Below are 16403 nucleotides of genomic sequence, written 5' to 3'. Positions count from 1 at the left end.
TTCGGGACGAGCGATCAACAGTTTTATTTCGCCCGGGACTTGCTGCCTTTTGAGTTGCTTGTTGGACGAACACACCGTACTCACCCAATTTCGCTGTACTGCTAACTCGATCGGCGCGGCGTCCGGCGGGCTGTGCTAATTCCGGGTGGCCACGCACGCGTAGGTCCGTGGCGGTCGATCAACCCGGTCGGGTCAGGTGCTCTCTCTCTCGCTCGGTCGTCCCCGCGTGCCAGGCTAGGACGGGAAATTGCACATGCTGCCCGGTCCCTGTGGGAATTTCACATGCTTGTGGAGTTAAAATTGCCTCCGTCGGCACGTACATTCGTGTTGCGTTAAAAATTGCCTCAGGTCTGTACGTGCTTAGTATGGAATTGTAATTTTCTCGTTAAGGCTTTATAAACATGGAGGAAATCGGTCATAACATAGACGCATGCATCCACAAATGTCACGACACGCATGGGATTGAGATTGACGGACTCAGTGTCTCGACATAGACGTGTACATCACATATCACTGAAAGAATACGCGCATGACGTTAAACACCGACTTGTTCTTGATCTCATATGCTAGGAGACAATTAACCACTTTCCTCGAGGAAGACCAAATTATGGTGTTTGGCGGATATTAATCGTACTTATACCGTCGACACACGTGGGATTGAGAGAGCGGCGAAGCTACATTATGACATGTAGACAATTGAGATTGACTACGCCACATTAGCCACCCACTTGTAGGCAATTCAGATTGGCGAAGCCACCTGGAGGGTCTTGCCGTGGTTGTATATGTCGAATCACTAAGAGAATATTTGTTCTTTATCAGACACGCGTGATGTCAAACACGAGGTTTATTCCCGATCTCGTAGGCCAGGGGACAACCACTTTCTCCGATAAAGACCAAAATCATGGTGACTTGCGTGCATTAATCATTCCTATAGACCGTCTGGACGAATAACTCCAAATGAGGAAGACCTTTTGTAAAGGATCAACCCCCACCCCTTGGCGCCCCAACATATGAGTCAGACTCGTGGGTATAGATAGGTTAACATTAATTAAGATTGTTCTCTAAGAAAATCTCGCAACATGGCATCTTTTAATATCTCTAAATATACAACGTCCGATGCCTAGTGATAGTGCAACATTTCCTCACATTTTAAAAATTAGGGCCTCCAAAATTTAATCTAATCTCCTCGATTTTAAATTAGAGCTTCCAAATAATACAATTAATACTTCCTATGTTCCTAAATATAAGATTTTCTAACTTTGTCATAAGTAATCTTCTTAAATTTTGACCGATTTTTATAGAAAAAACTATCAACATCTATAAATATTAATTAGCTTTATTAAATCTATGGTGATATATATTTGAATCTCAAAGCAAGTTGTGTGTACAGGAAAGTACAAGCGTGTACTCGTACAAGTGGTTTGCTTTTCCTTAATAATTTTCATACTATACCTATTTGATATTGTAGATATTAGTATATTTTTCTATAACTTGGTCAAACTTGAATTTAGAATAAAGTTGGAACATCTTACATTTAAGAACGAAGGTAGTACATTAATACATAAATTAGCACTAGTTTTTTCTAGAAAATTAGGGTCCAATAGAAAAGAAAGTTCAGAAAAATGGCACATTCTCTAAAAAAATATTGATTAGGTTGGAAATAAAAATAATATAATAGACTATGCGGCAACATATTGACACTTAACTAGCAAATTAAATGTACATTAGATCGAGTTTCTGAAACAAAAGTAATCACTAATGTAAAAAAAAACTTGAAATACTTTCAATCATAGCCATGGGATTCTAAAGTAACGGACCACATAAAAGGTGCAACCTCTGCTCACTTGATGTTTTGTGAAAACCGGTGTGAACCTTTTGTCACGAGTTTTGTTTTTATAAAAAAATGAATTTCAGTGATTATAGATTCCGTATTTCATCTGACCGTTTATTTAGAATGTACTCCCTCCGTTTCTAAATACTTGTCGTTGTTTTAGTACAAATTTGAACTAAAGCAATGACAAGTATTTAGGAACGGAGGAAGTAATAATTATGATTGAAAGTTTCAAATTGCACTGAATACAAGTTTTTATCTTCCCTTGGAAATAATAAATTATTTTTTTTTAAGACAAAACTCTCTTTAAAATACGGTACCACGAAAAAGGAAAGACGACGGTAACGGTGCTGCGGGACGACACCTGGCAGTGGGCTAGGCAACATCTTTGGGGGGGCGAGGGGAAGTTCTGGGAAGTACAGTGCCAGGTCGACCGGTAGGCCGGTAATACTGCCGTCTTTAACGAACGGTAACTTTGGCCAATTCTCTGGAAAGGAAAAAAAGGAGGACAGTAACGTAGATCGGCACTGCTCAGCTCAGTGCTCACTTCGAGGGACGACATTAATAATCCTTGCCTCCGGTGCCTGCAGGTCCGTCGTGCCGAGTAGTACAAAGAACCAGCGACTGAGTGAGTGAGGACAGAGTCGTAATTCTAACATCCGGCGCGTGCATCCAGCTTGGGCCTGCGAGAGCGTGGCGTTTGTCAGATGCATTGGTCGCCGCCGCAGCACACAGCTTTATCTTTCGTACGTGCAATCTACTCCACTGTACGTGAGACTGTTGCGCATATATCCGAGGGTAACAAACGAATCGATATACTCTACGTGGTGTGCAGTAACAAGGACGCCAGAATTAACACACACATACCGTCCTCGTCTCGTGACAACTCGGTAAACAGCGACTCATATGGTTGGATTTATGTCACGGAATTGAGAGAGTATGTGACGGTCACGTGGCCGCCAGACTCGGTAAACAGCGACTGATCAGGATGGAACCGGTTGAGTTTGCTCTATGGGACTCCTGACCTGATGCATGGCACGGGCCAATTCACCGCACGGGTACCTCGGCACCTCGCCGGCCGGATGGATCGAGCTCCCTGGCTGCCCGAGGCCGACCTAGTAGCACGCAGATTAGATAGGGTCTTCCTTGCTCCTTGCTGCCCGAGGCCGAGGCCGGGCCCCACGCGGGGATGATGCCGCGATCCCCTTCCCCCCTTTTCTCGGCGATCCTAGTGTGGCGCCTACCACGAAACGCGCGCGGGCCACACCCCCGTCTGGACATGCGACGCAAGCAACCGGGCGAACATGCAAGCCCCGTGGGCGGGTGCACGCGGGCCCCACACCACCTCTCCCGGAGAGCCGGTGGTCCCACCCCGGGCCGAGGCCTCCACCCGCTTCTCCCCTCGTCCCTCTCACGCGATTTTTTTTTGTTGCTAGTACAAGCATCTGTCTGTCTCGCTCGAAGGACTCTCGACCGGGCTCCGTTTTGATTTAGCAAAATGTGTCCCTGCCTTTCGCGGCGCTCCTAAATGCCGCTGTCGCGACGAGAAACTCTCCAGCTAAGATCGCAGCGCGGCGACGTACTCTATCGCGCGTCGTCCCTTTCGATTTACTCCGTGCCCAGCCAGCCACGCCTGTTGTTCTCTCCGCGTCCGCGGCATATTTGAACGCAGGATAAACTACACGCATATATGCTTGCTCTGTTCTTGAGGGATTGGGGCCGGGGGGTGAAAGTTGTTGAGCCGATCGATGGTACGCCGTGACGATCGGCGGTCTACCCTTTACCCGCCCTTCCATGAGGCGGCCTGATCGGCCAAGGATCCCTGTGCATGTACGCGCAGCTAGACTCGAGCAACGCTGCATGCATGCTGGTCAAGGATCCGTGATGCATGCATGCTGGTCAAGGATCCGTGCGCGCGGACCGGGCTAGGCTATACCTAGCGCTTCAAAAGAAATTATGTACTCGCGGAGCTGGGCTGGGCTGTTAGTTGAACTGCTCACGCTCGCGTACGTGCAGATTCTCCCTGCCTGGCCGGTTATTGATTACTGTGCGAACCAACAAATTCAAGCGCGCACGACTGCACGAGAGCACGGTCAAATCCAATGTGTATAGAGTTGTTGTAGTACAAGTAGTAGCAGAGACCTTTCAGAGTCAAGAGAGTTTGAGAGTCCAAGTCACGCTGCGGTATACGGACCAGATTTTCAGAACCTCGGAACACGCCTCCAAGGCTCCAACCTTCGGGAAATCGGGAGTCATGCATGTACGGACGCGCGTACATACGAACTCCGTGCCCGCTCGTGATTCGTGAACGTTGAGTCCGTCGCACTTGTTGACTGGCATACCATAAATCGACGCGACCCTGTACTGTCACGGACCAAAACGTACTCTCTAGAGTCTCTAGCTAGCTGGGACGTGCAACGCACACGTACGTGCCGGCCGTCGCCCAGGTTCCCAACCCGGGTCGCATGCTCAACTTTCGTTCATCGTGTTACGTACATGCATGTACGTACGTGCCACCGCCATTGATATCCCCGTTACGAAGCAAGAACTGCTGGGCACAGCTACGGTCGGGGGTCCATATTATTGGCAAGAAAAACAGAGTCAAGCAAGAACTCTTCTCCTCGCAAAATGAAAAAAAGAGAGGTAAGAACTCTTCGACCTGTGCATATATACGATATCTCAAATTAAAGGTCGACGAATCTATGGGTAAATTCACGGACATCCAGCCAGACCACGATCTCCAGAAGCTACGTTCGCTTATGTGTGAAGTGTGCGGACGACGTACGTACGGGCCGCGCATTATCTTCCAAGCTGAGCTACGGGTCGTTGCTGGTTACGTGTAGTACGTGCGAGGGCCGGCTGATGATCTAGCCAGGGGAAAAAGAATGCGGGCGCCACGCGCGTCGGTCGGTCGTTTGCTTGCGCGCCTCGATCACCCATGAGCTCACGCGCCCGCCGCCGGCCGCCGGCTTCTGGCCTCTGGTTGATCGATAAAAGCGCGGGTCGATCGGCCCGTGCATACGTGGTCGAGACTTGATGGGCGCTTGAATGCTTGACGCGTTACGTACGCCTGGGATAGTGGATGCGTACATGACAAGGGGATTGGTTGCATGCATCATGCACAACTCAGGTTCTCCGACTCTTGTGTGGCTAGTTGGACATCATACATCGATGGAGTACATCATACATGCATGATGCATCAATATCTCAATGATCGTGGAGAATTTCTACGTAGAAGAAATTAATAGGACGGAAAAGAAATCGCGCTACGGCCGACGGACATCCCGAGGGCGAACAGAAATGTCCCCCGGAGCACGTATACACGCTTCGGTGAACATAAAATTTCAAACGAATACTTAAACATATATTTCTTAAATATTTTTTTCTTTTTCGAACGTAGATATTTGAGCCATCTGCGTACCTGTAAATTTTAAGGGAGTGGCTGTATCTCACATGACTGATTTTTTTAAGCAAAAAATTTAAATCTCAGTTGACAGTATCAGAACTGTCCAATTAATAGCTGGACGTAACACCTACTCTCTCTTCTCCGTCGTTCGTCATGAATCATAAAGCAAAATCTAGTTCCGACGGATCATGCGATTTAGATATAGCAAATCCAAAATTTAATGGCAAAAAGGTTACGTACGTTTGCAACCCTGGATTAAACAAAGAAAATTCAGTGCTCCGGAAAAGCAATACTATTCAAGCACTAACACTTGTGTTTACCCATAATTTCATACTCCCTCCGTCCAACAAAAGATGTCTCAAGTTTGTCAAAATTTTGGATGTATCTAGACATGACTTAGTGTATAGATGCATTCAAATTTAGTCAAAGCTAAGTCATCATTTGTTGGACGGAGGAAGTAGATGATTTTTTTTTAAAGTCCAAGCACATATATGACTCAAAAGTTTACATATGTAATTATTTACATAATCTTTTTCATCAAAATATATACCAAAAGCGCGTACTACTGGGTATAATTTCGAATTTCTGGCCACACCGTGGCGGATTCTATTTTTGAAGGTTGTGAATTTTAGAGTAAAATGCACCGTAGGTCCTATAACTATTGGATCTGTGTCAAGTGAGTCATAATTCTTTAAAACTGCATATTTGGACCCTAATTCTTTTTAAGTTGTTCACCCGCGGTCCTAAATGAGGCCGAGCCGTTGCTGACCGTCCAGTTGGCAAGTTGACCACTGCCACGTCGGCCAAGGGTGGTTGGGCGGGAGTTTTCCCGCCGTTTCGGTGGTCTGGAAATTTGCAGAAACCTTCTTATTAACAATGGATACTGCAGTTGACAAATTCTCACTCTCTCTCTCTCTCATTCTTCTCTCTTTTCCTCCGGTTACTTCTGTCGCTGCCTCCAGATTTTCCTGCCAGCCCGCCGTCATGTCTGGGTCGATCGCAAGTTCCTCTGCTACGGTAGCGTGGAAGAGAGGCAAGAAGAAGGGCTCCCCTCCACCATCGCAGCCCCCACAGCCGACGACACAAGCTCGCCTGCCGCTGCCGTCGTTGCCATCGGTGAAGTGCCCCTCTGTCAAATAAGGGTTGTACTTCGTCTCGCGTGTCTATCAGAGATGAACCTAGACAGAGTGTGTTCTACAAGTGCCCGAATCACCGGGTAATTTTACTGATTTCTTATCGATTCACAATTTCCAGCGACTCGACAGTTAGCCAGCATGGCAGTCAACTTGGCACCTGGCCGGTCAGCAGCGGCTCGGCCTAATTTAGGACCGCGGGTGAACAACTTAAAAAAAATTACAATCTAAATATGCACTTTTAAAGAATTAGGACTCACTTGACATACGTTCAATAGTTTTAGGACCAGTGGTGCATTTTACTCTAAATTTACTAGAAATATAAGGTTACTTCAAAAGTGACAACCCACACGACACAGCTGGTTCAAATCTCAGAGGACGCGGTGGAAAATGAAAAATCAAGAACAATAACGTGATGAGAGCCTAATGTAATAAGACTCATGCGCAACAAAACAAACAACAGTATAAATCGAAGACCCTGCTTGTCACCGAACGAAGAACATGAAGTTGACAACAATGGGGGAAATCGCATGGGACACACTTTAATCATGCATGTGGAGCGGAAAATTGCGAAAGAATCAGTGCCGCGCTGGAGTTTTCTTGTACTAGAATCATTAACCGAGGGGAGAAACAGTAAGCTAGCTAGGCGCGCTAGCTAGCTGCATACTGCGTCGATCGGCTACCTGCTTGTCGGTTTTATATAATTTCGTGTGAGGTCAACAAGGCGAAGTTCAGAAAGATAATCATACAGTCACGTACAATTAAGGATTTATGAAAAGTGTCGTCTACTTAATACAAAATTTGTACGAACTTAATACAAAATTGATTGAATTCTTTCATGGACAGAGTATACGCGAGTGTCTAAGTTGAAATTAATTGCAGAAGAAAAACGCGCATATATCTCATGATAGCTCGATCGGACGAGACATACCCATTGCCGAAATAGCGAGACACGCATCCGGCGTGAGCTTGCATAAGTAGCAGAGCACAAGGAATAATCATGACCTTGATTTGTTTTGGTACCCTTATTTTTTGCGGGTATGTTTTGGTACCCTTTGATTAGGTACATGCTTACCTTTCCCTTATCGTCCACGGGCACGTGCGGATCCCCAATAATCCAGAGCCTTCTAGTTAAGTCAGGACCGGACCAAGATTATTTCGTAAGAGGAAACACTCTTGTAAAATTGAAAAGGAGTCAAATGCATTCACAGTCAGTGAGTCAGACATTAACTCTACAGAACAGAACACTCCATGTACTCCGAAATTACCCTTTTAGATCCTTAATTTTGCTGATTTAATAAGAGAACGTTTGAGTGAACGCTCTGTCCCCATTTTTTTTACAAGGACGATCTGCCTTTTTTGAGTCTATGCCTGAATTTAGTAGAGCCACTGGTCGCTAGTTTTTCTGCCCATGTATTGCAATTCCGGGCGCTGAAAGTGACCACAAGCTAGCAACAGTGCCTTTTTGACCATTACTCTAAAATAATCGTCGTGTTCAAGCTTGGTCCTTGGCATTTTGACGTTCTCCACGTTCCCTGCACCCCGTCATATACTCCCTCCAATGAGATAGAAAATGCATTGCAAAAATGCCAAACATCATATCTCTCCTCTTTTATTCTTCCACCTCCAATGAGTTAGGTGCATAAAGAAATGAATAAATGTTATTGGATTTGATTTACGTGTAATGAGAGAGAACCAATTTTTCTTATTTTAAAGTGCTTTGAAAAAAAATACATTTTTTTTGACAAATTTCAAACCCGAACGTACACTTATTTGTAGACGGAGGAAGCACAGCTCTAAACGGAAGATTCCGTTAGACTTGAGAGATACTATAGCACTCGTTAAGATCAGGAAACGATCAAAAATGAATTAATCATCAAATGAAACAAAAGCGTGGTTTGCAGCTAGCGTGAATCGATTCTTGTGTCGGTCGATCGAGCATATTTTCACCGACATGAGTATTAATTGGTCTGGAGAAAATGTGTGCTCCTAGATAACCACTCCCTAGTTGCATCATTTTGCTGCTAGGGTCGGGCCGGGCGCGGGGGTGTCTCTACGCATACACGAAATGGCGCTGCTGATCGATCGATCCACCGGCCGACCGACGGCGGACAAACGAAAGGCGATCACTCCATCGATTTCTGGGTACGCAAGCAAAGCAGCCATATATGCATGCACCATTTCGCTGTGCACCAATAATTCCTTCGATGGCGACCTCTTTCAGGGGGTGCTTCGTCATGGATCGTTTTATTTCCGTCCTAGCTAGCCAAGCCAAGCTGCGGCCCGGTACGTTGCGAGCGAAATTTTCCCAGCTCCGTCACGTATTCCGCACACACACAACCCCGTACGCACGCAACACATTGCACAGCGGCGCCGCGGAAGTAAGACGAAACAATAATTTTGCCGAGCTGGATTGCATGCACAGCTGCAAACAGGAAACGGCAGTTGAATGGTCAATCGAAGGCTGGAGCACGTACTGCACGATCGATCCTGACGAATGACTCAAACTTCTACTCTATCAAGTATTTTCATCTCTGTGCGAAAGCAATCCTGTTTCCCGAATAGTTTCTGAAAAGTAAACGGTCGGTTCATGCCTAACTCTCATCAGAAGAACTAACGTTAGTCAAAAAAGAAGAAAAATTCTATGGCCAATGGTGAGTCTACGTGTCTTTCTACAAAAACTGCGTGTGGCTAGCAAAGTCTATGCCAACCCGTTCCGAAAGAAGAAGAAACACTGTGTCAATGAGCAGCAGCTAGCATTAATACAAAGAAATCAGGGCTTATACTAATAACAGATTCACATGACATGCTGACATGTGGGCCCACACCATGTTGGCCCACATGTCAGACACCCAAATTCAGATGAAGTACTTCACCGAAGCCGTGTCCAGATTCAAGTGTGGCAATCTATGTATGGTTGTGGGGGCAAATCACAAACACATATTTATTGTGAAAGAAAATCAAACACATAACTGACATGTGTAGCCTACCCAAGCGTGGGTAACTGTACTGGGGAACCAGTAAGGCAACAAACATGTTCCAAGTTTATACTTTTTATCTTCTTATAAGGATGACGTCCTTCCGTATGTATATAACATAAGTTTGTCACCGCATCCCAAAGTTGGCACCTCCAAAACTAGCAATGATGGGGTTAGGCTTGGGAGCAGAGGCGGGCTCTTCTTTTCAATATTGAGCGAGGCAAACACTATATTTTAATATTAGGTGGGACAAATACACTATGATTATACTTTTTTTCCATTTTTAAATAATTTCTACCGGTGAGAGAGAACTTTAAAAATTTAAAAATGTTTTTGGTCAAAACTTTGTCTTAAAGAAACCAAATAAGACAATGTTTGTGAAAAAAAAAGGGAGTATGTTATAAGCCATATTTTCTTTTTACTGAAAATAGGCTTTCATATAACCGACGAACAAATAGAATTCGTGTCGTGAATAAAAAATTCCTTGAATCAACCTTGTAATAGCCTCATTGGGTCAATAAAGGCTTGATGGCCTTAATAAATTAACAAGCTTGTACAAGGTTTGTTGATGTTTGCCTTTTCCTTCCTGACTAGTGATAGGGTCCTGACTAGTGATAGGGTGACAAGACCCAGATGGTCATGCTGTACAATTTTAACAAAAATATGTTTTGAGATGAAATGCTTTCATCATCCAACTAGATTTTACCATGAAACTAATGTTTATTTAAGTCTCAATAAAATAATCCACAAGTGAACATAATGGAGATAAAAGGGCCGAAAGTTATAGTTAGTCCCACCTCCCGATTAAAGGAGGTCAAAGCAGAGAGCCGGATAAAGTTTCGTCTCTTCAGATAATTTGCTTTGCATCCTGGTAAAAACAGGTTGAGAGAGAGTCATGGGGGGCCTTGGATCCCGCGGAGAGCGACGGTGGCAGGGCTGTTGTTGTTTTCTTCTCTTACTTGAAAGACCGCATGGTCCAACCTGTCACTTGTCAGAGATGCGATGAGAAAAATTATGAAAAAGTAGACGAACGACCGTTGACTCCAAAATTTATAAGTGCGAAATATTTTTGTAGGAGCCGATCAGAAACCTAGAGATCACCGTAGGTCGTTTACAACTATTGGACCAGGTGTTGTAATCAAACTACATTATCAATCCATCAAGCAGGTTCGCATATAACAATGTGCAAAATATAATACGAAAAATGATTTTAGTTCGATCTCCCGTGGCGCACGCACGTGCACGAGCTGCGCCTGATCCCTAAACATCCTCAGCTCCGATCGACATCATTACCACAACAACGTCAGGCAAATCAATGTCCGAGCCAACATCGTTGACGCCACAGCAACATCCCGGCGGCGAAGCAGCGTCATCCGCGCCGTACAATGTAGACTGCCTGCGCATACCGGGCGTCAGGTTCGTCCCGTCGGATGACGAGCTCATCATCCATTACCTGCATCGCAAGCTGCATGTTACGTGCCTACTTGGATCTAGAGAATTGGTACCAACTTGCTAGTTCGTAATTCGATTTGGGGATCCAATTTGATAGGGATACAGTGTTTGGTGAAGACGGTTACAAGAATAGACTCATATCATGCCCTTCCTAGCCGGAAGCTACCCACTTAAGTAGCCCATGCTCCCATCTCCCAGTGGGCCGAGTCATAGCGCGTATTGGGCTTGCGTTGGCGTCGAGGCTCAATACGAAGTCCAGCTCGAGACTCAGTAGGTGAAGTAGTACGTGGGCTCACGGACGGGACATCCCCTCCTCCTTCAGAGACGGCTTGACCCCAAGCCGGAGCCGCCGGGAAGCGCCGACGAAGCTCTGCCTGATCCTCCCAGGTAGCCAAGTCAGGAGGCAGCTCAGACCACTTCACCTGGACTTGCTGAACAGAAGCAGCACCCCGCTGAATGGTATGATGGGCGAGGATTTCTTCAGTCACTTGCAAAGGGAAGATTGCCAGGTCTTCCGGAAGAGTAGCTTCGACAGGTTCAGTTGGAGGTGAGGCTGGTCGGAGCAGAGAGACATGGAAGACAGGATGCACTCTGTTGCGAGCAGGTAACTGCAGCTTGTACGCCACCTCGCCAATGCGCTCCTGAACCTGAAAGGGACCAAAGTAGCGAAAGGCCAACTTGTGATTAGCGCGATTATCCACCAAGGTCTGAACATACGGCTGGAGCTTGAGGAAGACCCAATCATCAATAGAAAACGTGCGCTCCGACCGCTTCTTATCGGCTTGATGCTTCATACGCTGACGAGCGCGGTCCAAATGCTGACGGACCAATTGCAACATCACCTCACGCTCCTCCAGCCAAGATTCCAGTTCAGGCACCCGGCAGACAGAAGTATCGCCGATGCCAAAGTGTCGAGGTGCATGACCGTAGAGTACCTAAAATAGAGATCAGCCCAAGGCGGAATGATAAGAGTTGTTGTACTAGAACTCTGCAAGCGGCAGCCAGTGTGCCCGCTTGGAAGGACAGGCATGGACGAAACACCTCAGATAAGCTTCCTGACACTGATTCACGCGCTCTGTTTGCCCATCGGTCTGCGGGTGGTACGTTGTGCTCCTGCGGAGCTGTGTTCCAGCCAGGCGGAATAACTCGCGCCAGAGTTGACTCGTGAAAATACGATCACGGTCAAGGATCAGCACCTCAGGCAGTCCATGGAGCTTGTACACATTGTCGATGTAAGCCTGCGCGACCTGAAGAACAGAGAAAGGATGCGCCAGAGGAACAAAATGAGCATACCTCGTGAACTTGTCAACGACCACCATCACACAATTTGCCCTGCGAGATCGCGGAAGTCCCTCGATGAAATCCAAAGTAACCATTTGCCAAGCCTGACCTGGAGTTGGCAAGGGCTGAAGTAAACCAGGATAACAAACGTGCTCAGGTTTGGCCTGCTTAGAGATGTTACAAGCGGCGACAAACGAGCGTGCATCTTGCTTCAAACCAGGCCACGAGAAAGCACGCTTGATGCGGTTGTAGGTGACGTGAAACCCAGAATTACCACCAAGGGCACTTTCATGAGAATGTTTGAGAATCTCTTGTTGAAGAGCAGAGTTGGCGCCCAGCCACACCCGTCCCTTATGGCGAATCAGCCCACCATGTAGAGTAAAATTGTTCATGGAATTGTCAGCTTCCGCCAATAATTGTAGTAATTTTTGGCTTGAGGATCAGAGAGGTATCCTTGCTCCACCTGGTCGAGCCACACAGGAACGCCCGCAGAGATGGCGGCACATTCGCCTGAGTCACCGCCGCGTCGAGAAAGAGCATTGGCGGCGCGGTTCTCTGCGCCCTTCTTGTACTGAATCCTGTAGCGCAATCCCATGAGTTTAGTGAGCGCCTTTTGCTGCCATGGAGTGGTGAGATGTTGGTCATCCAAATGAATCAAACTCCATTGATCAGTCCGAATGATGAATTCTGACTGTAAAAGATAAGGACGCCATCGATCGACGGCCATCAAAATGGCCAAGCACTCCTTCTTGTAAGTAGATAAGCCACGCGAGCGAAGACCGAGAGCACGGCTAAGAAATGCCAAAGGATGGCCCTCTTGAGTAAGAACCGCACCAATTCCCAAATCAGAAGCATCTGTCGCGAGGATGAAGGTCTTGGTGAAATTAGGTAGGGCGAGAACAGGGGCAGAGACCAGGGCTGTCTTCAAAGTTTCGAAAGCATGGTCAGTTTCTGAAGTCCAGAGGAACAGAGCATGCTTCTTCAGTAGTTCGGTCAACAACTTACTGATGACAGCAAAATGGCGAACAAACTTACGATAATATCCTGCCAACCCCAGAAATCCTCGGACCTCCTTCGCATTATGTGGTGGAGGCCAGTTCTGAACTGCAGCAATGTTCTTCTCATCATTTGCCACGCCTTGAGCATTGATGACATGCCCCAAATAGCGAATAGACGGCTGGGCAAATGAGCATTTAGATCGCTTCACACGCAATTGATGTTGTTGTAACAGGGAGAAAACCTGGCGCGGGTGATCGATGTGCTCCTCCAAGGTCCTATTGTAAATGAGGATATCATCAATGAACACGATCACACAACGACGCAATAGAGGAGCCAGAATTGTGTTCATGGTGCCCTGGAAGGTCGCCGGTGCATTCGTCAGACCGAACGACATCACCTTGTACTCAAAGTGACCGTGATGTGTTTTGAACGCGGTCTTAGCTTCATCATACAGGTTCATCCGGATCTGGTGATACCCAGCACATAAGTCGAGACTGGTGAAGAAGCAAGCACCAACTAGTTCGTCCAACAGTTCATTGATGACCGGAAGTGGGTACCTGTTCTTGACTGTCAAGGCATTGAGATGGCGATAGTCGACACACATGCGCCAGCTCCCGTCCTTCTTCTGAACCAACAAGGCAAGTGAGGCGAATGGGCTGCAACTGTGCTGGATGACAGCCTGACGGAGAAGTTCAGAAACTTGTTTCTCGATCTCGTCTTTCTGAGCAGGATTATAGCGATATGGTCGCCGGCTGACAGGCTGGGCACCAGGGACCAAAGGTATACTATGATCAAATGACCTAGGAGGAGGCAACCCCTGAGGTTCAACAAAGACATCAGCAAAGGCATCCAAAACTTGAGTAACTGGAGCAGGAAGCAAGGCATCAGCCACATCAGCCTCGACGGCATATAAATGCACCACATGCGCAACAACATCTTGATGGTGAAGCCCAATAAGCTAGTGGACGGTGAGATTTTCACAACTTGAGACATTTGGATGAATTCCTTGCAACAGCACGACGCCTCCAAGATAACTGAATTGCATCCGTTTTCGTTTCCAATCAACCTCCATAGGACTATGGCGTTCCAGCCAATCCATGCCCAAAACAACATCATAGCACCCCAAAGGAAGGATCATCAGATTGGAAGTGAAATAATGACCCTGGACTTGCCAGGCACAATTGGCAATCTCCTGATGACAACACAAAACTCCACCATCAGCAATCTTAACCTTCATCAGTGGTGTGACACGACGCGTGCCTTGAACAGAGTCGGCCACATGGTCGTTAATGAAGCTGTGGGAGGATCGATCCTGAATCAACCAACATCAAGACTTGTCGACGGTTAATGACACCTTGCAACCGAACTGTCTTCGGTGATTCACGACCAGTCACTGCTTCCGAAGAGATGGTAAACAGGGTAGCCCCGAGTTCGCCAGCATCTGACTGACAGGAGGAATGTAAGTCCGTCTCCAATCCCAGCATCGCGAACATCTCCTCGACCACATGAAGATTGACAGTATTGGAACACTTGTGACCCCTCTCCCAACGCTCGCCACAGATGTAACAGAGCCCCTTGGCTCGGCGATAATTGCGAAGGGCAGCCACACGATCGTCGGTGGCTGAAGGGCGTGCCGCCTCCTGGCCACGCTTGTCTTCCGCACCAGCGCCCGCCCGCGGTGGACGTGGAGGTAGAGGAAGCGCAACACGCAAATGCGCCTTCGGGGAGTCGAGATGACGAGAATCCTTGCTGCGCCCGAGCCCCAACACTTCTTCCTGCAAACAGGCAACCGAAATCACAGTAGCCAGATCGTGAGGACGATGCACCAATACAACAGCCTTAATATCATCCCGTAACCCTTCCACAAATCTAGAATGGAAGAAGTGGGGATCCCAGGAAGAGTGATGTGCTTTGAGAGAATGCATGGATTCAGAAAACTGCTCAATATACTCTGCTATTGAACCTGACTGTTTTAACAGAAAGAACTGACGGAACACTTGTTGGTACTCTTCTTGACCAAAATGCTCACAAATCTCAAAACAAAAGTCATCCCAGGTCATCTTATCAAAATGGAAACGACACTGATCTAACAAAAGAGCAGCTACTCCCGAGAAAAAGATAGTGGCGGTGTCAATCCACAGATCTGGATGCATCCCATGTACCCGGAAATATGCCTCAGACACCACTGACGAGGCAACTTCCCAGAAAACGGTGGGAAATCCATGCGAATGTGTGGGGAATGATGCGAGTGATAAGAACGTCCACCCCAAGCCCAATCATCAACTAGTATGGTTGAGATTAGAACACGCACCCTTGCCCGGGGTTGAATCATTGGCAAAAGGGCCAAGGATTCTTCCCCGTGAAGTCGAGTCATCGCGGCGGCCGGTTGGCCCGTGATTCGCGCCGTTGGCGAGGTAGTTGAGGTCTCCCCGCGGCGCCGAACCACCTTGGAACACCTGTTCTTCCCGGGATTCTAGCCAAGGAGAGGAAAGCAAGGCATCGAGGCGCATACGCATGTTGCCGAGTTGACGATGGAGGTCCTCCATGTCCGCGTCCACCTGCGGGCGCCACTGTCCCGCCACCTCCGTCACCGTGTCGCGAAGCGACATGGATTCCGCCACCAATCGCTCCTGCCCCGCCACCAGTGCGCCCTGCCCCGCCACCAATTCCTTCACGGCGGCGGTCAGATTTGCAATCGCCGCCTCCTGCGCCATGATTTGTTTCGCTTGCTTGGTGAAGTAGCGTGGTTTCTCCAGGATCGAATGCTCTGATACCACAATGTTACGTGCCTAGTTGGATCTAGAGAATTGGTACCAACTTGCTTGTTCATAATTCGATTTGGGGATCTAGTTTGATAGGGATACAGTGTTTGGTGAAGACGGTTACAAGAATAGACTCATAGCATGCCCTTCCTAGCCGGAAGCTACCACTACAAGAGAAATAGCCTGTAGAGACACTATTTTTGGTTTGTAGAGACACTATAATTGTCTTTACATAACTTTAGACATGCTTGGTACAATGCCACAAAGCTGCCACTATGGACAGTGTCGCTATGTGTGATGAGACACTAAGAAAACGTCTCTATTGTTTTAGACATTGCATAGAGACACCATACCGTCTCTACGTTCAATACGACATTTCATGAAGACATTGCATTATGTCTTTATACTTTTTAGACATTTCATAGAGACACTATATTGTCTCTACATTCAACGTGACATTTTGTAAAGACATTAAATTGTGTCTCTATAGTGATGTGATAGAAAATATGCATTGAAAAAATCATGTTGAAAGCAATCCTCGAACTCAAGACCTTAAGGAAA

The 16403-nt window shown here is 47.0% G+C and overlaps 1 protein-coding gene across 1 annotated transcript; it reads right to left on the bottom strand.

The window, feature by feature from the left end:
* Positions 1 to 10970: 10970 nt before the first annotated feature.
* On the bottom strand, positions 10971 to 15794 carry LOC112270762. The gene is made up of 5 exons (XM_024458860.1): positions 15392 to 15794; positions 12545 to 13944; positions 12231 to 12431; positions 11871 to 12047; positions 10971 to 11735 (listed from the first exon to the last, which is right to left on the bottom strand). The coding sequence occupies exons 1-5, from the start codon at positions 15792 to 15794 to the stop codon at positions 10971 to 10973; spliced, it is 2946 nt and encodes a 981-aa protein (XP_024314628.1).
* Between the last annotated feature and the right edge of the window lie 609 nt (positions 15795 to 16403).

Source organism: Brachypodium distachyon, chromosome 2 (assembly GCF_000005505.3).
Source record: "Brachypodium distachyon strain Bd21 chromosome 2, Brachypodium_distachyon_v3.0, whole genome shotgun sequence".
In the NCBI taxonomy this organism is placed as follows: Eukaryota; Viridiplantae; Streptophyta; class Magnoliopsida; order Poales; family Poaceae; genus Brachypodium; species Brachypodium distachyon.
The sequence above is the reverse complement of the archived record's forward strand: the minus strand, read 5'-3'. Positions and strand labels throughout refer to the sequence as shown.